Source organism: Carlito syrichta, unplaced genomic scaffold (genome assembly GCF_000164805.1).
Source record: "Carlito syrichta isolate Samal-C Ts95f unplaced genomic scaffold, Tarsius_syrichta-2.0.1 Scaffold308088, whole genome shotgun sequence".
NCBI classification, from domain to species: domain Eukaryota; kingdom Metazoa; phylum Chordata; class Mammalia; order Primates; family Tarsiidae; genus Carlito; species Carlito syrichta.
The window spans coordinates 836,783-859,747 of NW_007252184.1; the positions used below are offsets into that span (position 1 = coordinate 836,783).

The window sequence follows — 22,965 nt, forward strand, 5'->3', positions numbered from 1 at the left end:
TTTGAGACCCATATTCCTTTGCTTTTAAAGTGGGTAGAAAATTATATGAAGAAGTTCTACAAACCAGTTAGAAAAAGGCAGACAACCCAATAGAAAGTTGAGCAAAAGAATAGACATTTCCCAAAAAAGGATGAAATAAGTAATTATCCTATAAAAGGGCTGTGAACTTCGGTCATTAAAAAATGCAAATTAAAATCCATATTGTTATATCACTACACAAAGCTTAGACCTTTACCGGAAGGTCTAAAATGCAGAATGTCAGACAATGACAGTTTTTAGTGGGACTACAGAGCAATTGAAACTCTTAAGAAGCACTTTCCAATATCTACTTAACCTGAAAGTGCACACCCAGTGACCTGATAATTCTACTTCTAGGTATGTACCCAACAGAAATGCATGCATATGGCACCAAAAGACATGTTCAAGAATGTTTATAACAGCCTTCAAAAGTAGAAACAACCCAAATGTCCAGCTGCGATATAATGAATAGAGTAAGATATATTAATGTCATAGGTTATTATGCAGCATTAAGATGAACCAAACTATAACTACATGTACTGGTATGGGTGGATTTTACAAGCATAATATTGAACCAAAAGGCCAGTCATAAGAAGGGTGCATATTATGCGATTCAGTTTATACGAAGTTCAGGAATGATAAAATTATGCTATGGTGTAAGAAGTAGGAATAATGGCAGGAGGGTGGGCATGTGTTTGACTGTAAGGGGGAGTCTGTTCTGTTTGTGATGTTGGTCTGGGTTCTAGTTACAGTGGTGAGTTCCCTTGCAAAATCTCATCAAGATGTACCCCTATGATCTGTGTGCTTTTCTCAATGTGTATTATATTTCACTTAAAACTTTGCTTAAAAAAGAAAATATATATATTAAAAAGCACTGTCTAATCCCGTACCTTTGGGAGGCTGAGGTGAGTGGATTGCCTGAGCCCGCGGGTTCGAGACCCACCTGGGCAGGCGAGACCTCATCTCTACAATAAATCAAAAAATTAGCTGGGCGTGGTAGTGCATGCCTGTAATTCCGGCTACTTGGAAGGCTGAGGCGGAAGGATCGCCGGAGCCCAGCAGGTCGAGGCTGCGGTGGCCGGGAACAGCCACTGCACTCCAGTCTGGGTGACAGAGTGAGACTCCAACTCAAAAAAAAAAGCACTCTGCAAGCCTTTGTTAAAAGTGTTGCCAGCCACGAAACCCTTCATGTGCTTAGTCCTATCATAGTCTTTCCCAAATGAATTCTGTCCAATGAGTTGAAGAAGTGGGACATGTTCTCTTAAAGGATCACTCCCCACTGCATGCAATCTGACCACACCCTCCTTTGAGAACCAGTCCTGTCTGCCTAGAACTTACCTTTCTCTATTTGAGCATCAATAATACCTCCAGACTCTCTTAAGCAGGAACCAGTGTGTTCCTTATCTCTGTATAACTTGTGCCTGGCACATAGAAGTTGCTCAAAAAATATTTATTGAATGAGTGAATGAGTGAGTGAGTGAATGACCACATGCCATCCTATCTACACTTGCAAAAAACCCAGTGTGTTCTTTATCTCTGTGCCTGGCACATAGAAGTTGCTGAAAAAATATTTATTAAATGAATGAGCGAGCGAATGACCGCATGCCATCCTATCTACACTTGCAAAAAACCCAGCAAAATCAAGGAGAGCTTCAGGTGTAAGGAACTCCAATCAATTTCTCTCTCTTTCTCTCTCTCTCTCTCTCTCTCTCTCTCTCTCTCTCTCTCTCTCTCTCTCTCTCTCTCTCTCTCAGAACTTCCAAGAAGAAAAAAATTGAAAAAACGAAAACTAAACTATAGAACCTTTTAATTTATATGATCAAAAGTGAGTCCCAAGTAAAATCAGCAGGGGATTTTAAATTAAGTGACTTTTAATAAACTCACCTTCTGTTGGGTCGTGCATAAAAGAGAACGCTAGTACTTCAAAGCAGAAGGGAGGAAAGTCGTGACTGTGAGGGTCATTTTCATCAACATTTCTGGGATGAGAGTCCTCTGCTCTCCAGAGCCCCCTGTGGAGCAACTACTTAGGGTTTCTGTGGTTCAAACCAGCAAAGTCTGCAAGAGGACTAAGGAAAAAATCCTCAGTTTCCTGCCATAGCCCCTGCATTACCCATGGAGAGGTAAGGAAGTGCAGACAGAAGCCAGGGAGGGCTCAAAGGGAAGGGAGACACAATATCCTGCCAGGTTCCCAGGGGAAAGGGAGCAAATCATTCTGAAAATGTTGAATACTGGAACCCCCTTTGAGATTCACCACAAACTCTTGAATCAAACACGGTTTAACTTTGTTTAACCTACTGTCTTCCAAACTTATTTAACTTGTTTAACCTGCTTCCCACAACTAGCATCCTACAGAATGCTGTGTCACACTCTGTGAGAAACACTGAGTTTCGGAACGAGAAGTTAATCTGAAGCCTGATCTGAACCAGTAATTTGAGGAGTCATGTGGCCACTCTGGGCCTCACTTTCTCTTTCTGAACCAAAGAAGCAGTGGTCTGAAGGAGCCAACACTGTTCTAGCCATATTCTGTAGCTTGAATAAAGAATGAAAACAAGCCAGGGAGAGAATCGTGACAGAACCTCCTCTTAAACAGAAACTTTTCATAATGCAACCTGAAGGTATTCCCCTTTGCTGAAAAAGCTGTAAGGAATTCTTGCCTGCAAGAGGAGTCCTCTGCATGCTGTGGAGTTAACTGAGTAGGTTCAGATGCATGAAGAGACTCTCCTTAACGTGCAAGAGGAAAAGTTGAAGTTTCTTAGCTCAGAAACAGTGTCCTGATTTGAATATTTCCTAGTTCCACCCAGTTACGCAAGACCACTTATCCTGGGTCAGACTACCCTAAGTCTGCAGCTTCAGGGAAAGCCCTACCTTTTCTGACCTTTATAATGCTTGGTGTTCTCCAGGTTTTTATAGAGACAGTCTGGCTATGGCCTATGGTCTTTTCAGAGTCCTTCATTCACTTACTTGTCCCTCCACAAGCTACTCTTTTGTTTCGGCTTTAGGCCACTGATTCAACTAGATCTCACCATATTTGATTATAGGCATATATACAGATATACTTGCAGACACTCTCCATCCTGCCCAGGAGGCAACATGGCACAGTTGAAAGACAAAAAAAGGTCGAAGAGTGTGATTGATTTTACCACTCGTGAGCTATATGTGAGCCTTGAATACTTCATCTGTAAAATGGAGATAACCTTGCAAGTTTGTCCTAAGAATCAGAGGTCATCTGAGTTAAGTACTTTGTCTGTAGTATACAGTAATTGCTTGATAAATGGTAGGTGTCATCATCATTGTCACTGTTTTTAGTCCTTTCTCCTTTTTGCACTTGCACTGGCAAACATTAATATCTGGCTCATTAACAAAAACATTATTCTCACTCTCCTCTCTGCATAGACATCCACTTTTCTTTCCCTGCCATCTTGGCTACTGAGCTATTGCTACATATTCAGTTTGGGAAATAGAAACATTGCTCTCTCATCCACAGATGAAACGTCCTACCACTGGACCAGATGTTCACAAGAGAATCCTTTGATTTTTAATTTATGTATTCATTTATTTAGTGTTGGTCTCTTCGGCTCCCAGCACAACAGCTGGAGGTAAAGCTCTGCGGGTCATGTGCGTCCCAGCCAGCTCCATTGACAGTCCCTGTCACACTGAAGGCACACTGCCTCTGTACAGAGCACTTGGGCAAAGGGCTTGCTCCCCACACCCGGACCTGACAACAAGGATGGGAATGGGCGGATCGGGCAGCCACTGATGCCTGGCAAAGGCCAAAGTCAAGCTTTTTGGCACTACCTTTTTCCTAACAGCAGAAAAGTGGTGTCAAAGTCTGCCTCGGGGCATGCCTTCCAGAGCCAAATCTCCATTGTGTCAGCTTGAGAATGTCCAATTTCAGATGGAGCTATTTTCATCATTTTAACCAACATCTACTTTAAAAGACTATTTCCACTTTGCATGCATGCACATACTTTGTTAATTCTGGTGGGAATTATGCAAGTTCAGTGAGCGATAATTAGATACCTTAATGAGGAAATGTATAGTTTCTGTAACCATTATTTTTATTAAGCTTTTATGTACCACTTCATACTTTGAAAGCCCTTTACAGTCATCAGTGTGGCACCATAGGGGTGATGTCAATAAATAGAGTTCTGTTTCTCTTAGAGATGTTGTTTTTCAACTTTTATGACCTGGCTGCAAACTGCTAACCTTTGAAGAAACAGGCAGATTCTCTTATAAGCTCATATCAATGTGATGATGATTATTAGTTAACATCCTAAACAGACTCTTTAGCTACTTAAGAACACAATTTATGCACATAATTCTCCATATGGTGAATTTTTTTTTCCTTTATTATTTTCTTTTCCTTCTTGTGGCTGTATCTCATAGCTGTCACTGGCAATAACCCCAAGGAATCTCTTCAGCATATTGGTTGTGACACCGTAAGCTACCTATTGTCAGAAGACTGAGAAGGCTGTGGGCCTGGAGATATTTCTAAATATTGCAGACATTTCAAATGTCCAGTGCATTCCATGTACACAAGATGATTTTTAAGATTATTAGAATGATCCATGAATTCAGGATAGTGGTTTACTAGGTATGGACATTAATGACCAATACTCACTTCAGCATTAATGGGCCCTCTTCCTACTGTACCAAATACTTTTCAAGATAGCTTTTTTTTTTTTATTCCTCAGAATCACCTTGGAGTTAATGTGGGATTGTCACTATATACAGGTAAAGAACTGAGGCTCAGAATCACAGTGACTTTTCAAGAGTCATGTTGGTAGTAAGCAATGATGTCAGGACTACATTTTCCAAGTCCATCCACTGAAGCTCTTCATTACATGCTGTGTCCCTTTCTGGGGTAGCTACCAAAAAAAAAAAATGCCGATGTTCCCAGAATTCAATCTGCTGCATCAGTCGAAAAATGCAAGGATATTTGTTGTATGAATAATTTGTGGTTAATTATAGATTTATGAGCAAAGACAAATGTTTTTACCCATACTAGACAACTATACGCAAGCTTTTAAAATTTTTCTTTTTTGAGAGAAGGGGAATGAGTTATTACCTTTTAAGGTCTGCTGTACAAATGTGGTGGGAAATGTTTGCTACCTGCTAGCTATTCAGCAGCCTGTTCCTTTGAGACCACTGCCCTGAAGGCAGAAGCCTGTCTGTTTTGACCTTTGCCCTTTCTGTTTCTCACTTCATCCTTAAGTTGTGGCATGTGCCTTATTTACTTCAAGATGTCTTTCACTAATGCTTTCACATGCCACAGTTAGCTGCTTTGTACCCCAGCACTCGTGGTTCTTCCCTCTCCCGTTTATCAAAGTGCTTTGCATTTCCTTGGTTACCCATCTTCATTCCTTGTCAGATCTTGCTCTCTGAGAACAAGGACTCTGTTTTACAACCTGCTAAATCCCCACTTAACCCAGTGTACAGAACCATAGCAGGTGTGCAATTAAAAAAAAAATCTGAAATGGATTATAGGAGAAATAATTTCTGAAGGCAGGACTTATGATTAAAGGCAGTCAGAGTCCTTTCCAGTCTTTCTGGTATGTCAAGGGCAGCTTGCATATGGCCCAGCTGCAGGGCCCGGGAGCCCTGATTCCCATGAGCCCATGTTGGCCTGTATTGACCAAGAGCATGTATGGCTTTTATCTTTAGCAGGAAGCACAGTTTTTCAAATGTCGAGATGCAAAGGAAAGCTATCCTTAGGCCCTGCTGGCACAGAGAGCACATGGTATTCGTTCATTCTCACGTTCTAAGATGAACAGGGCAATAGGAAGCACTGGCCAGCACTTTGGCATTGGAAATGTCAATTCCCTCCTTAGTACCTGCGTTTCCATACTGATACAAAGGCAAGAGTAATGTCTGACCTGCCTTCTTTCTAAAAATGTTGTGAGACTAACAGGAAGCTAAGAGTGAAATTCATAAGCTTTGCGACATGTGTGCTTATGGGTTTTTTGGGGGCTATTTGTTTGTTTGGAGTTCTGATTCTTGGTTAAATCCAGGGACAGAGAATGGTCTATTTAGCAAAGGTTCTGGGATTTCAGAGAGAAAAGCAGCCTGAGCACTGGCTCACTGAGTTTCCAGAGGCAGAGGGCGAGGTTGTTTCCATGGCAGAGTGCTATGGTATTGTTTTGTTTTGTTTTTTGAGTTAGAGTCTCACACCATCGCCCAGGCTGCAGTGTAGTAGCATACATGCTTACGGCCACCCCAGCATCGACCTGCTGGGCTTAGGCGATCCTTCCGCCTCAGCCTTCCAAGTAGCTGGAACTACAGGCGCGTGCTACCATGCCTGACTATTTATTTATTTATTTATTTATTCATTCATTCATTCATTTGTTTATTTTACAGATGAGGTCTTGCCAAGTTGCACAGGCTGCTCGCAAACCCATGGGCTCAGGCAATCCCCTCTTCTTGGCCTCCCAAAGTACTGGGATTACAGGCTTGAACCACTGTGCCCAGCCTGTGGTAACGATTTTGCTGGAAGGAGTGACCTGACTAAAGGAAATAAAATAAAATTGTAGAAAGACTCAGATGGGTCTGGCCATAACCATGGGGTCATGGCTTGTTCTGCAGACTGCCCTGAGACACCAAAGGACTTTTGATTTTGTGAGATGCCGTGACAAACCAACATTTTAGGTTAGCTTTTCTAAAACAGATTCAGGCAAAAAAGTAGAAAACAACCAAAATGTCCTTCAGTAGGGGAATGCATAAATGGCTTGTGGTATATTTATAAAATGAATGAGTGAGCTGGGCACGGTGGCTCAAGCCTGCCATCCCAGCACTTTGGGAGGTGGAAGCAAGAGGATTGCCTGAGCCCAGGGATTCGAGACCAGACTGGGCAACTTGATGAGACCTTATCTCTACAATATATCAAAAAATTAGCCAGGCATGATAGCTCATGCCTATAGTTCCGGCTACTTGGAGGGCAGAGGCCAAAGGATTGCCTGAGCCCAGCAGGTCGACGCTTGGGTGGCCATGGGCGTGCCACTGCACTCCAGCCTGGGTGATAGAGTGAGACTCGGACTGAAAAAAAAAAATGAATGAGTGATTACAATGAATAAACTAGGTATTTAAGTACTAACCCAGTTAAATCTTAAAGACATAATAGTGGGTGAGAAGGCAAGTTGTAATAGGAAATGTGCAATACAAAACACTAAAAATACCATTTATTATTTATTATTGTATGCATAAAGGATAAAAATGTAAAACTGTGCATAGAAATAAAGCACAACCACTCTAAGATACTGGCTGTCTCGGAGAAAGGGAAGAGGTAGAATGAGATGGAGGAACTTTTGATTTATCTGTAAGGTTTTTTTAAAAACAACAAATATAGCAATCTGTAAGCAACTATTATATCTAAGTGGTAGGTATTCATTATATTAGTTTCTGTACTTTTTTGTTGGTTTGAAATAGTTCATAGTTTTAAGAATTCAGTTAAAATTCCCCCAAGGAAAGGGCTGGCTAACTGGGAGAATGGTCCTGCATTTCTGCATTTAGTTATCAGTTTTTGACATCCCCACTTCCCAAGCAGCCTGACAAACAGTGCTGAACCACATCTGCCACTTATTACTCACCAAGTCTTCACACCATCTAAAAGCATCAGTTCTCAGCTCAGTCTCCGGGGACTGATAGATCTATCACAGACCTCTCTAGAGGCTTCAAAATGTGCATTGATATATTTCATCATTGTTTATAGCTTTCTACCCCTCCCCCCCATTTTTCTGTGTATCAGTTTTTGCAATACGAGTTAATGAAATTCTCCTTCACATGCATGTTTGACTGGAATCTAAAAAATCACTGACCAGTGACTTGTATCACTGTATTCTCTTCGTTTGTAACTTTGTGGATGTTTTTCTCCTCTCTCCCCAAAAGAACCAGTTAGATAATATGTTTGTGGTGAACTTTAGTGTTTCTAAAAATGTCTCCATATTTAGGGAACAATTTCAGTGGTGGGCTGAGTGAGCCCACACTGACTGGGGGTGAGAGGGATTGTGTACCTTTCTCCCCTCCTCAGTGTTCAGTGACATCATATCATTTGCTGGAAATTAACCACGATAGAAGTATCTATTCCATGGCAGTTGGCAGATGCTACAAATCTTGTGGTGTTTTTTTCCCAGGAGAGCATATGATTAAACATCACCAGCCTACCACAAGGGGGCATGACTGTTATTTGAGCTGTATGGAACAGGTAGCATTTTCCTCGTTTTATATGTCAAAGAAGTCTGGACCCTAGTCCCGTGATTCCAAAGTGACATTGCTGGGGTTCTGTGAGGTTTAACCAAAGAGGCACTGACTTTAGAGTCAGGCAGATCTGAGTTTGAACGTGACAGAGCTACTTTTGAACTGTGAATTGGACAAGTGTCTGATTTACCCCTCAGTTTTCCCACCTATAAAATAAGGACCACAAAATCAATCTTGCAGAGAACTTGGGAGCATTAAAGGAAATGAGTGATATGTACACAAAATTAACAGAGTACAAAAGAGATATGCAGTAGATGTAATTTGCTCTTCTGACTTACAGTTTCAGATCTCTATGTATTATTCCATTTTTCCCCATAACCAAACACACACACACACACACACACACACACACACAATGTTTTTTATTTCAACTCTTCCTAACCAAACACCTTTCACTAAATGATTAATATACTTTTTCTCTAAATATGGGCCCCTGGAATAAGTAAATAGTCTAAGAGTTGTCATTAATGTGTGATTTGGGGGATTCCATTTCTTTCTTACAGTGTTAGAAATGCATGTATTAGGTATCAACTAAGATCATTTTCCAACTGCCTAGAACTTTCTCCACTGACCATTCTGCTGAGCTAAACATCCTGAAGAAGATTGATTCAGGGGCCCATGGGTGCTACAATTCTATCCTCCAAATTGACTGCAGAAGCCTGCAGGGAAATTCTCTTGGCTTTTCATGTTCTGTGCTCTGGGCTTTTTCTGCACACTCTAACTGACCCGGTAGTAGATGGCTGCTTCCAAGCCATTCAGCTAACCTGAAATGGACTTTTCTTTTTAAATTTTAACTAATTTATTTATTGCCTGAGTAATACACTTAGTTATTTTTTTTTAACATTTTAAAAAATACAGAAGAGCATATACAAGGGGAATGTCCTTTTCCAGTCTCCCATTTACCCAGGTGCCTACCACAAAAAAAATTAACTAAAGAAAGAAGGCAGCAAGGAAGAAGAACCAACCTCCTTCTGTTTGTTTGTTATGAGCGCAAAGACTTCTGGAGCTCATCTTAAAAACACAACATGGGTGGGCCAAAGAACTTTTTGAAATCAGGAGCACTGAGGCAAACCCATATGACTTGTCAGTAATTGCCAAGCAAATAGGCAAAGATGTCCCCAGATGATCATGTCACAGAGGAGCTGCTTTTTGTATGCAAGGGCAAACGGTATGGATTGTGCAAATTCCATCTATCAACTAAGGCTAGGTGGGTTGTCATATCTCATGTAGTATGTATCAGGTGTAGAGCTAGGATTTTTAAAAAATTATTTTTGCGGTAAAATATACATACCATAAGTTTACAATTTTAACCATGTTTGCACGTACAGTTCAGTGGCATTGAGTCCATTCACATTGCCATTCACATTGCCATGCAACCATCACCACCATCCGTCTCCAGAAAGTGCTAGGCTTTTCTTGCTCTTCTCACTTAATCCTTACAGTAGCCCTCTGTGTTACTGTTCTGCATACTTTGAGGATGTGTCAGAAAGATGGCTCAAAGTCTCATTCTGAGTAACTGGCAGAGCCTAGAATGGAACCCACGTGTGTTCAGCTCCAAAATATGTGCCCCATATAGTGAAGCCTCACTGGAAGGACCTTTAAAAGGAAGACTTGAGCCGGGCTCGGTGGCTCAGCCTGTAATCCCGTGCCTTTGGGAGGCTGAGGTGAGTGGATTGACTGAGCCCACGGGTTCGAGACCTACCTGGGCAGCGAGACCTCATCTCTGCAATAAATCAAAAAATCAGCCGGGCGTGGTAGCGCGCGCCTGTAATTCCAGCTACTTGGAAGGCTGAGGCGGAAGGATCGCTGGAGCCCAGCAGGTGGAGGCTGCGGTGGCTGGGAGCGGCCACTGCACTCCAGTCTGGGCGACAGAGTGAGACTCCAACTCAAAAAATAAAAATAAAAATAAATAAAATAAAAGGAAGACTTACCTACAGCAATGCTTAGACCTCTTCTCTGTGCAAGAAATAGTACCCAAGAGGCTATAGCGGGCTGTGTCATGAACAGGCGTGCCTGGCTCTCTGTCTTACTATTGATTTTTGCTTCTCTGTTCTCTGCTGTTGCCCAGGGGTGATCCTGCTGCTTCTGGATAAACTGCGGAAGATGAAGTGGGAGCAGATGTGGAGGTTGACCGCAGAGAGGGAGCTCATGGGCATGCTCTCCACATCCTTAGCTGACCAGGTGAGTGGCCAGGTTAGAAGGCATGGCTATTCCCTAGCACCTGATGCTGTTTCTCCAAGAAACTTAAGAGTACATGGGTCTGGATTATTTTTCTACCTATAGTGTGAGTCTGTACTCTTTATACTTATACTGAATACTGTGCATACCAGGGGTCATGTTCAGAAAAAGGATGGCAGAGGTAAATGAAGGGTACAGTACTTGACCTCAACAGAGCAGAATTTTAGGTAGGTGGCAATCTGGTGTGACAAGAGGAGACCCTCTTCATTGGCAGTATGAAATGCCCAGGACCTGCTCTCTGAGAATCCAGAATGTCACAGCCTATTTCCCTACTAAGATTTCATTTGCCTGTCTGGAAAATAAAGTCTACTTTTTTGGGGGATGGGGGAGGGGACAGGGTCTTGCTATGTTGCCCAGGCTGATCCTGAACTCCTGGGCTCAAGTGATCCCCACTCCTCAGCCTCTTGAGTAGTTGGGACTACAGGTAGGAACCACACACTCAGTCTAACTTTTAGTCTAAGTGTTTTTCTTAGATCCAGTACTAGTGACCCTTTACTTAAGAGGAATATCTTTAAATAGAAAGGACAGAGTTCCTGGCTCCAGAAACCACCTTGTTATATAGGCAATCCTAAAAAGTCCTTGAACTCCACCAATCTACTAGCAAACATTTGTAAAATACCTCGTTTCTCATTTTGAAATGTAGGGGACTCGAGTCTTTGACCTAGGATCTAGCTGGATCCCAAGTTTAGATTGGGATCTCCCCGTGGCATTCCTAGCCATCTTGAGGCATGAAGATGATTTCTCTGGGTTTTCTACATTTCATCCTTTCCTTTGTCATCCAGAGAGCCAGCTTACTCTGCATGTTTCTGTTTGATGTTCTATTTTGCCTGGTTCGTCAAATTCCTGCAAAGTTTTCTAATGTAGAGGAAACAAGAAACTCTGCAGGTTACTTTGCTGTTTTTTCAAGCATTATTATTCAGTATTTCCCAAGCAGGCAGAAACTGATTTTTTTTTTCAAACATGAGATATGGTATAATGAATGAGTTTAAGAAAAAAATAATACCCAAGTAGCTGTTTTAAACCTGAGGGGAAAATTGTCCACCGTCCTCATATTTCAAGTCAGGTCACAATGACTTGAGCATGTCCCCAAAAGCTAGCAATAGTATGTCCATGTCCAATGAGGATAGTTTATTCAGCCATCTCCAGCCGTGAAGGCCCATGATTCACCTCCCGGTACCACCTGTCAACAGCTAGTTAATAAGTATGGCCCGGTGCAAGAGCTTGGAGAGGAGCCCAAAAGAGGTAAAAACCTGCCTAGGCAAGTCAGACTCCAATTTTGAAATGGAGAATGTGTGCTCTGGGCACCGTTGCCTGCAGGAATCCAAGGAGCATCCATCACTGAGTCCACCGAAAGCCCCAGGAAGTACTGCTGAAAGGGAGGATCTGTAATTTGTCTCAGCCCCTGCATGAGCAGGGATACTTGTCATCACACAGTTTCCTCTTTGGGACGCTCAGGATGGATAACACAGGGCTCCAGCATAGGATGGACTAGAGGGGAAGGAATGAGATTTCATGTATTGTATGCTGGCTAGGGCAGTGAAGATGCTTCCTGCCGGCCCCACAAGACATGGCTAGATAGTGCTCTGTGAGACCAACAGGACCCTTGGGCTTCAAGTCAGCCTGGGGCATTCTTCCATCTCTATCCAAGAGTTCCTAGAAATAAAAAGCAGAAGAAATGCCCCACAGTGCGAGCTAACCTGTGTTCAGAGCATGAGGCCCAAGAGAATAGAGGGGATACAGTGCCTTAAGAGCCAAAACTGGGAGCTTGACCCAGCTGACTGTCTTCACTGTGTCTTTGACTTTTGTTCCCCAGGATATTTTTAATGCTGTCATCAAACAAAACCCCTTCCTCGTGTACCAGCTCCCCTGCTTCTGGAATGTGCAGCTGTCAGACCATACCCGCTCCGAGCAGTGCTACAGAGATGTGTCTGATCTAAAGGTAAGGTCAAGACAGGCTGTGCTGGGATGCGGGGCTGGAGGGTGCATCGTGAAAAGTAGGTGAGGTCCTGCAGTTGGTAGAGAGAAGCTGGGTTGGGTAACCTCTCAGGGGCATGGATGGCCAGGCGCTTCATGTTCAATGTGGTGGGAGAGATAAGGACACAGGAGAGCAGGAAGGCTATGCTTTTCTTCTTTGTTAGGTTTCTTTTTTTCACCCTTGTTTTGGCTTTCTGGAAAGCTTAAAGCCTCCTGGCATAAGAACCACCTTGTGTGGTTATTCTTCTTGCCATCTGCTGCCGGCTGTTTTGGTTCACATCAGCTCCCCAAATCCGTTCATTTAATTCTAGCAAAAGCATTGATTGAGGGCCTGATCTGTGCCAGGTGCTGTGGATGTGGATGTGGATGTGAATAACTCACTTTCTGCTTTCAAGTCATTCACGGCTTAGTGGATGAGAGAGACATGTAAGAAAATAAGTGTAAAAGGTAAAATAACAGGTGCTGTGATAGGTGTGGGAGAAGGATGCAAGCATAAATGCCTCATTCTCCCTCACAAAGAAGGGAGTGACAGAAAAAGCCTTCATCATCACTCTCCAGGTACCAAACACAGTGGTTGGACCTGGTTGTGGAAAGATGACGACAGAGTATATCAGTTATCTACTGCCATAGATAATGCTGCATAGCAAACTATTCAACTGGTGACCTAAGTCAACACCCATTTATTGAGTTGATGAGTCTCCAGGCTGGCTGAATGTTTCTCTGATTTTTACTGACTTAACCAAGAGTCTGTGGTCAGCTTCAGATCAGATGACTGGTGGCTGGGGCAACTCGGCTGTCCACTGTCCTCTAGCGTGTCTTCTGTCCCTTCATTGGTCAGCCTGGTATATTTTCATGGCAAGACAGAGGAAGCCATAATGCATAGGCGGAAACCTTGAGTCATTATTGCTAATGTCCCATTGGCCAAAGTAGTCCTGTGACTGAGCCCAGAGCTAAGGAGTGTGTCAGAATTCCCTACACACAGTGGGAGGAGTGAAGGATTGATCACAGCTATGAAGCAACCGAACAAAGATTTGAACACAGACCTGTCTGCTACCAAGTGTGTTTGCCTCTCAGGTTGTATCAAAGAGGGAGTGCGTACAGGCATCCGTGTGACACTACATTACCAATAACTGCAAGTTTTCAAAAGGAAAAATGATCCCAAAGCTTGCCTTTAATAAATTAATATTTTCCAGTTGGCTTAGGTCCGTGCTTGTCACAAGTGACGAATATTATCTTCTGCTTTATGTTTGTTTCATATCATAAGCATTTTCTGGGTTAGCCATGTGGTGTTAATGAACATCATACTATTGTAGTTATACAATAGTCCATTACTTACCCATTCCCTTAACCTTAATTGTTTTCACAATTTTCACAAATATATATTATGTCAAGATGAACAGCTTTGTCCATAAAGCGCTTTCATTTTTTTCAAAATATTTTTGTAATTTACCTTTCTAGAAACCATAGTGCTAAAAAGCACTTTTTTTTACTGTACTTGAAATTCATTGCAAATATTAGAAAATATTTAAAACAAGTGCCTGCATTATTCATTTTTCAGTCAACATTTATGCAGTTCTTTCTATCTATCATGTACTTGTTAGATGAAAGAAAATAGATGAAACAGGAATATTTCCAAGAATAGAAGTTCCGAGAGGAGGAAAAGAAAACCAGCCCTGCAAAGAATACATTAAAATGCTATATAAAAAGCGTTCTAAGTGCTTTGAAAGTATCGTTGATTAGTCCTAAAGTAAGTAAAGAAAGCAGAGGCCAGAAACAATGGTAGAGTGTAAATCCAGAAGGAAGAGCAAAGAATAGCTGGCTGTGGCCTCTGCCCCTGGGGGTGATTTGTGAATTACTGGGGACAGAGAGCCTGGTTTAAAAATAAGTGTGATTTTATAAGACATCATTCAGGCTCTGTTTCTAATTCCAGGTGCCTAAAACTGTTGAAACCCTCCTAACACCCTTGAATTTTCCTGAATAGGAGGGATGCCTTTTGTTATTTATTTGAGCCCCTTAGGATCACACTTGAGTTTATGCTAATACAATGACTTAGGGTAGGGCCGTAGATAGACTCAGGATGGAGCTGGTCACTAGAAGGACCAAGTGATGAAATGGACAGAACTTTCAAACTCAGAAAGTTCCACTGACCTCTGGGAAGAGTGTTCTAGAGATCTAGCTCTATAAAATCTCCGGAACAAGATTTCAAGAGCTACTGGATTGATGAATTCTATTGGTGCTAGAGGGTAGGAAGCTCTGCCCTGCCCCCTCATAGTACTTTGTTCTGGCCATCTCTTTTCTCTTACTGTCCCTGAGTTTTGTCCTTTATAATAAAGCAATAAACATAAGTAAAGTGTTTCCTGGAATTCCATGAGCCATTATAGCAAATTATTGAAGCCGACAAGGAAGTCATGGGACCCTTGCTTTACAACTGGTTACTCAGAAGTACCTGAGGTCTGCACATGCAACTGGCATCTGAAGTGGGACAGTATTTGTGGGACTGAGCCCTTAACCTGTGGGGTCTGATGTCTTCTTCAGGGAGGTGGTATCAGTATTGAATTAAATTGTAGTACATCCAGCTAGTGTTGGAGAACTGCTCAATGTAGGAAAAAAACCCTCATATCTAGCATTAGAAGTGCTCTGTGTGAGAGTGTAAGGACGTTTTTCTCAGTAGGTGACTGTATAATTTATTGTTCAAAAGAGGGAATGCTATCCTAAGTTACACCAAAACAATAGACCTAAACACATAGAATCATGTTGAAATACTATGACTAGGACCTTGGGCCAACAGGAAGAAAAGCAATTAGAAGACCCTCTTGACATAAAGTCAAGATCCATGAAGAGTAGTGTCCTCAGTAGATAAACAGTTAATAAAACCCATAGTGTAGAAGAAAACAGCAGAGATTGTTATCTATTTTACCCTTGACTTTAAGCAGAACGAGGGGAAAATGTTTCCCTTGAGAATTTCTAATTTTAAACCTATGCTCATATTATTTGGGGAGCTGAAATTACATGTGTAGGCACAAAAATAGAAAAAAAAATGGAAATTTGCCAGGCACCTGGGAGATGCTAGCACAAATCTGATCTGGAACAATATACTCAAAAAGAAGGCTTTAGAATGTTTTAGGGGAGGTTTCAAGGAAAGTGAGCATTGCACTAACAAGTCACTAAACACACACGGAAATAAATAAGTTGCCCTGAGAAAGGGCAAAAACTAAAGACGATAGAATGAGATCTCAAAGATTGCAGGTATTGAAATCATAGATATAAAACTTAAGTACTTTTATTATGTGTAGAAATAAAAAAGAATATTGAAGTAGAATAGGAGAACAGTAGATTCTCAAAAATGGATAGCCCTATTTGGATTAGTGTTTTTAGAAGTGAAAAATATAATTATTGAAATTAGAAATCAAATGAATGTGTTAAGCAGTAGATTAAAACCAGCTGAAGAGAGAATTGGTTAACTGGAAGAGATATAAGAAGTTACCCAAAATGCAACACACAATTAAAAAGAGATGAAAAAGCTGAGAGAGAATTAAAGAAATTGGGGCATGTCTAATCAGAAAGAGGTAATAGAGAAAATTGGAAATGAGCATATTTTCAATGTTTCAAGGGACTATAACAAGTTGTATACCTAACAAAATAATCTTTCATGTATGATAGAGAAAAAAATGAAGATCATTTACTGCAAACATACCTATGCAAAGAAATTTATAAAGTATTATAAAACTAAATAATAGAGAGATCTTCTCTAAAAGAAAATGACTTGTGCTCTAGAATAGGGCATTGGATATGTGCATATTCAGGGAGGTAAAGGGAGACAATGGTTTTTCAAGGAAAACTGAGGATTTCATAATTGTCTTGAGATCATTATCTTTGGCTACAAAGATCAGTTACAAACGTGACACCAGTCTGGAGTTGAATAGGCAGTTGCTGGGCAAATGTCCTTGTAAAAGTATTTGTGTAATGTTGTGGTAGCATCTGTGCAAGGGTCTTTGCAGAGTCTTTTGTGATAGTTTTTGTAATCCAGCATTTTTATGTGAAATGCCTCTCTTTATTACCTTCCCTGGTTCTGTTTGTCAGGGTTTTTTTTAAGTGACTTCATTTTATTTATGACAACATTCACCTTTCCCCCTTTTGATCATGATCTTTCTGCAAAAACATCACAGATCACCAATTCTGTAGTTAGGTTTTGATGTCTCTTGGTGTCTAGAGGTACCTCTCCTGGGTTGATGGTCTTATCCCGTGTTGGAGAAGTGAATGTGGCTAGGAAAAGCCATATTTGAGCAGTAATGGAGGTTTGAAGGGAAAAGTTCTCATGCTGAGTTCAATTGGTCTGTTCCATAGGCACGTTATCATTTTAAAGTGCTGGGCCAGCATTTTTCTGTCAGGAGTTGTACTTCTGCAAAAATTTGGCTAGTAACAGATACAAAATCTTAAAGAAGAAGATACAAAGTAAAAATCATAGTAATGTGACAAAGTAAAAATCATAGTAATATGTGCATAAGGATTTTGAGCTATAAACCTAGGCTTAAAGGCAGCCAATTGAATAAATAAAATGGTCATTATCTTGCTAGGTGGAAAAATGTAGGCATTAAGAGGGATAAGTGTATCATTATGATACTCTTGGGAAATGCTTTCTACAGCATGAAAGCATTAGCTTATCATCCTGGTTTGCAGTTTGAATGTTTCTGGTTATGGCAGCAGGCAGTTTGGGGAACTTTTCCTGTGGCCTATGCATCAAACACAAGACTTGTTTCTCAAAATTCATCTAGTTTCAGTTTTTAGGACTTTCAAAAGAGCAGTTCTCATTTTTAGTAATTTCATGGAAGAAAATTGGATTGGAAGACTCTGGAAGAGTTCAGGATCTTATCTAGTCTATAGGTAGATAACAAGAACTTGAAAGCAACACAGAGGTGTGTTGTATCTTTTCTTTAGAAACATAACTTGTTCTTCCTACAGTGGTCACAATTTTTACCAAAGATAGTTAGATGAAGACAATTTTGTAAAATAAGCTTAGTTGTTTTCAAATTTCGCCTGCAATAATAGTGATTCCACCACATAGTAATCTCAGATTTTAAAAAAAACTCTTGAGGCTAAGACAGTCAAACCAAGACAGACTTTAGATTATACCCACAGTCTTAAGGTTGCTGAGACTGCTGGAAATGATTGTTTTTATTCACTTACTATAAGTCTGAGAACCTTAGAAGCCAGACATTTTATGTATATTCTCAAATAGGACATTTCAGTCAAAACCTTGGTAATATAGCGTGTTTACAATTGTGTCCTGCTATAAAGAGCAAAATTTACTGAACTTATGCAAATAATCGCATTGCCATTAAAAATAATACAGATTGCTTTTGAATTTTGGAGGGATCAAGTAGGGATAAAAGATGTTCCACTGTTGTTCACAGAAGTATACTTTACCAAATTGTTGTGCACTGTAGATAGCTTAAGAAAAAAAATTTCCTTAAATCTAAAAAACAAAACATATAAGTGAAGAACCAACAATGCTTTAAATAAAAGTTTTAAAAATTATTTTTATCAGTCAATCTCATAATTAATTTTGTTCTGCTTGATTTTGATGAATAGTTTCACGAATTCATCAGTTTCTTCATTAGCGTTCTCAAAAATTAATGTTTAGTCTACTGATCTTAAAGTGAATAGACTCCTGTACCTAAGATTACTTGTTAGAGTCTTTTTGTGAATCTGATTGCAAATGCTTTTAGAGAAGAATTCAAAACTATAATCAGTAATTGACAAGGAAATTTAGTCATTTTCGTGGCATATAACAGTATCCAAGATTTTGACTGATGTCACATTAAGAATTTTATATAATTTTGAAACATTTATGTCAATAATATACCCATAAGTGTAATTCAAAGAAGATCTAGTATCACTTATTATTGGACAATGTTTCCCATATTACAAAATAAGCCTAATTATTTAATATTTCTTCAAGATGAAAGATACATTCTCTGTGTCTCTGCAGGGGACCTACTGGGAAATCCAAAAGTTAATTTTAGGTCAAAAAGAGTTAATTTAGAATTTTGATATTGGGGAAAGATGTTAAAGTTTCAAAATACTTGATCAGAACAGGATCACGGGTCATTGTGAAATAATAGTGATTTATTTAACAGAGTGATAATCAAAAGGTTGACAGAAATCCATGGAACCTTAGCCCTTTCAAAGCTCAATTTTCCTAAAACATCAAACCTAATAAAGACAATATAGGATATTATGTTGATAAAATGTAAAATCTTTGTTTCTTAGGTCAGTTTCTAAAAAGGTAAAGAACAACCTGCAGTGTGACTGTTTCTCCTTGTGGGAAGCCAATTTAGATAACTTGAAAGTCGAACGTGGTGAAAAGGTACTTGAATTTAATCAGATATAGGAAGAGCGTGTCCAAGGTTATAAGTATACAAAAATGTAAACAAGAAAACTACGACCTGGAGCAGGGAAATACATGGTATTCTTAGTAACAGCATAGGAAGTTTTCTGTTTAAATGTGACAATTAAGGCACATCTAGAAAAACCAAGAGTACAGAACCAAGTCATACTGGAGGAGAACATTGCCTTTGCAGGTCTTCAAGATAAACATTTCAGGGTCAGGCCATAACAGCAGAGTTACAACTGGGGAAAAAAATTACCAAAGCTGATAAAAAGGTTAAAGGAGAGAGTTATACCAAGGGGACAAGGAGGAAGGCAGAAGGCAGTGATATATGACCTGCAAATCACACACAGCAATGCAGCAAAATATAGCAAAATTGAATTTCTGAGATGTGACTCTAAGAAGCTTCAAGAGGAAAACTCCACCTCAAGAAATGAAATTACCATTCTAAGTGAAGAAGATAGCATTTTCTAATCAGAAACTATGGAAATTAAATAAGTCACAGGAAGAAAAAATTCACAGAAAGAGAAACTGCAGTTTAGAAGAGGACAGTTGAAGAAACAGATGTCAGAGTTCAAAATTATAAGCTCTTGCAGTTTTACTAAGTGCAGGTCAGCACTTTAAGAAAAACTTGCTCCACCATAGGGGACCAAATTTTTAGTTTTGTATTAGTGTATGTTTAATATCAAACCTCAGTCTTTAGAAAGACTTATAAATAATTCCCCACTAATAACAGCCAACTTGATCGCATACAGAATTTCTTTCATAAATGCATCCTTCACAAACATATAATGACTTAGAACCTTGATAAAGTTCTAAACTTGCTGCTTTACCCTGTGCTTTCTCTTTATGAAATAACCATTTTACTTAAGACAGAAACTTGCCACACAAGATTATTTCTCATACAAAATTATTCTTTTTTCTTTTTAACCTTCCTTATAAAATACATCTTTATACTCATTGCTTTCTTCACAGTTCTATCTCTTACTTACTGGTTCCTGTCTGTCTCAGATCTATTTTCATTCTAAACTGACTTCTTGAAACAACCTTTAAATAACCTCTGAATTACACAAAGTGATTCTTTTTTCTCAGTAAAGAACACATTTTTATGCTTTATAATTTTTCTTATCAAAACACATTTTGCTTATTTTGGTACACTTTGTGCACAGAAATGTATATTTATGTAGAAAATAGAATTTTAACTCTTAGTAACCTTAATTTCTAGTGAAAACCTAGGAAGCAAGAAATTTTGAACTGTCACACATTAGTATGTTATAGATGAGAACTACTTTGTAAGGTTTAGAAACATTTTACCATAGCATACTTTGTATGCATTTTAACAGATTTTAACATATTTAAGAAACCAAGGATAATTTATATTTCTGTTCAGCAGTTTGTTTTCATTTTATATCTTGTTTGGAAATAACCCAGTCATTGGATGAGTATTTATTATTTAATTTAATACAACATAACCTTAAGATTTTAAATTATATAAAAAGTTGATTTATAAATATTTATCTTGTTTGCATTTACCCAATACATTTATTTTTAACAGTTTGCTTTGATTCCTTATGAGAACAAAGCCTGTCATCATTTCAAGATACTTTCTTGTTAGCCATTTTTACAGTTTGTGAATGTCAGATGTTTGGCTAAGTAACAAACTTAAAGTTAGATACATGGGGATTTCACCTATAATGCAGAAGATACAGCTATTTTTTTATTAAACCAATATTATGAAACTAGTCCTACTTATCAAAGAGTTATACAAAGATTATCCTATTTTTCAATTGGGTTCATAGTCTCACAACCTTAAACATCTAGCAGAAACAAATATAAATATAACAAATACAAATATAAAACCCAGTCAAAAATGCATGCTTACAGTTTTGGAGACATTTCTATTTTTATTTTATCAGTGATTTTTAAAATCAGCTTGTTTATCAAAGATTTACTTAAACCACAGGAACTAAAAAGCATTTGGGTTTATTACTGCATATTTTGCATGTGTGATCATTTGTCTGTTCTGATAATTCTGAATAGGATTGTTGCTGGATGAAGTATGGATGGGATCTTTTGGCTCGCCACTAAGAGGAATTTCAGAGCAGCCGGTATAGTTTTAAAACATAATTTATTAGAGCACGAGAGTGAGAGAGCACACATGCCTGGCTGGCATGGACACCTTGAGAGAAAGATCATGCATTTACTTTTGACAAAAAGATTGACATACCTGTTCAGTGATTATTCTGCTAGAGGGTGGGCTACAGGTGGTATCCGATCTGAGTTTCTATTACCATCTCTTCACTTTTGATGAGTTAAGGGGCGAGTTTTTCCTGAACACTTGCCTTTGACAGGAAACTTCATAGATCTTTACAGTGATATTATGTTAACCATGAACTGAAAAGTGGGCTGATTACCATTTCTACACCTTTTAAGAGTTAAGGGGTAAGTTTGCATTCTAGCCGCAGGGTGGGCAATGTCTGAACATGTCCCCTATTTTGAAACCACTTACAAGAAATTTACCTATCTATGTGTAACCTACAGAAAGGGGGGGGGGCAAAATACCCTGGAATTTATTTATAAAGTATTTTTTTTTTTGAGTTGGAGTCTCACTCTGTCGCCCAGACTGGAGTGCAGTGGCCGCTCCCGGCTACTGCAGCCTCGACCTGCTGTGCTCCGGCGATTCTTCCACCTCAGCCTTCCAAGTAGCTGGAACTACAGGCGCGCGCTACCACGCCCGGCTGATTTTTGATTTATTGTAGAGATGAGGTCTTGCCAAGTTGTCCAGGGGGGTCTCGAACCCACGGGCTCAGGCAATCCACTCACCTCAGCCTCCCAAAGCGCGGGATTACAGGCCGAGCCACCGAGCCTGGCTGTATTTATAAAAAATTGTGTATTCATTCTTACATGTTTAACTTCAGTTGCCTTCAAAGTACTCTGTTTGATTCAATATACCTATCAAGATGTTTTTTCTGCTGCTCAAAACATTTTTTGAACTCGTCACTTTTGATGCTTCTGCCTTTTTTTGTTTCATGTCTTATACAGTAGCAAAATGTTACCCTTTAGAGATTTTTTTCATCCTGGAAAGCAAACAAACAGAAAAGTTGCTCAGGGCAAGGTGGGGCAAATAAGGAGGGTGTTTTCGGTCAAAACTGCTGAACACTCAGTGTGGTGTGGTCAGGTATACTCGTAAGTAAACCATAACGAAATGGGCAAACATGTTGAAAGAATCTCCACAAAAAAAGAGAAAAAATTCACTGAAGCCGAACAACAACACTAGCTGGTACACTGATGTCAAGCAACTGGTTCCTAGAACGCTTACTTACCTAGTATAGGAGAAGCACACTTACTTATCTAGTGGGAGAAGCCTGTACTCTAAGAGACTTGCCCTCCAAAAAAATAATTTCAGTCTCTTTTGGGTCCTCCCTCATGTACTAAAATTACCTGCCTCATTCTCTCTTAGGGTTTTTGTGTGTGTGTGTGTGTGTGCCAACTATGCCAGATTTTGCTATGTACACAAAACATATAATACATGTTCACATGAGTAAACACATGTAAACACCTAAACATATATATACACACATAAAGACCTTGTGGCTTTTATTTTATAGTTTTAGTCATGAGATAATAATACAAACTCACCAGTTTATAAAAGACAATTGGCTCCAAATTATATTTCTAACAAAATTAGGACCTGTTCACGTGGCTAAATTTTATTTGCTCTAGCAACTAATCTAACAAATGTTATGGACCAAAGTTTTAGATAAAGCAGTTTGGAGTTTTTTTGTTGCTGTTTGTTTTTAAATCCCTTTTACCTTTTCTTTTTTCCTTTTATCTGTTTTAAATGAGTTTCATGTTAAATATTCAAACGTTTACATTTTAGCTAGGACTAGCTAAATGATGTAAGAAAAACAAGGCCGGACTCGGTGGCTCAGACTGTAATCCCACACTTTGAGAGGCTGAGGTGAGTGGGTTGCCTGAGCCCAGGGGTTCGAGACCCACCTGGGCAAGTTGACGAGACCTCATCTCTACAATCAATCAAAAATTAGCTGGGCGTAGTAGATCACGCCTGTAGTTCCAGCTACTTGGAAGGCTGAGGG

At 39.6% G+C, this 22,965-nt stretch overlaps 1 protein-coding gene across 1 annotated transcript in view; it reads left to right on the forward strand.

Annotated features, from left to right (window-relative positions):
- LARGE1 (LARGE xylosyl- and glucuronyltransferase 1) overlaps positions 1–22,965 on the forward strand; it is a 515,425-nt gene that overhangs the window by 404,659 nt on the left and 87,801 nt on the right. Inside the window, exons 8-9 of the mRNA XM_008064872.2 lie at positions 10,337–10,449; positions 12,320–12,445. Coding sequence (XP_008063063.1) covers positions 10,337–10,449; positions 12,320–12,445 — 239 coding nt within the window. The remainder of the gene's footprint in view (positions 1–10,336; positions 10,450–12,319; positions 12,446–22,965) is intronic.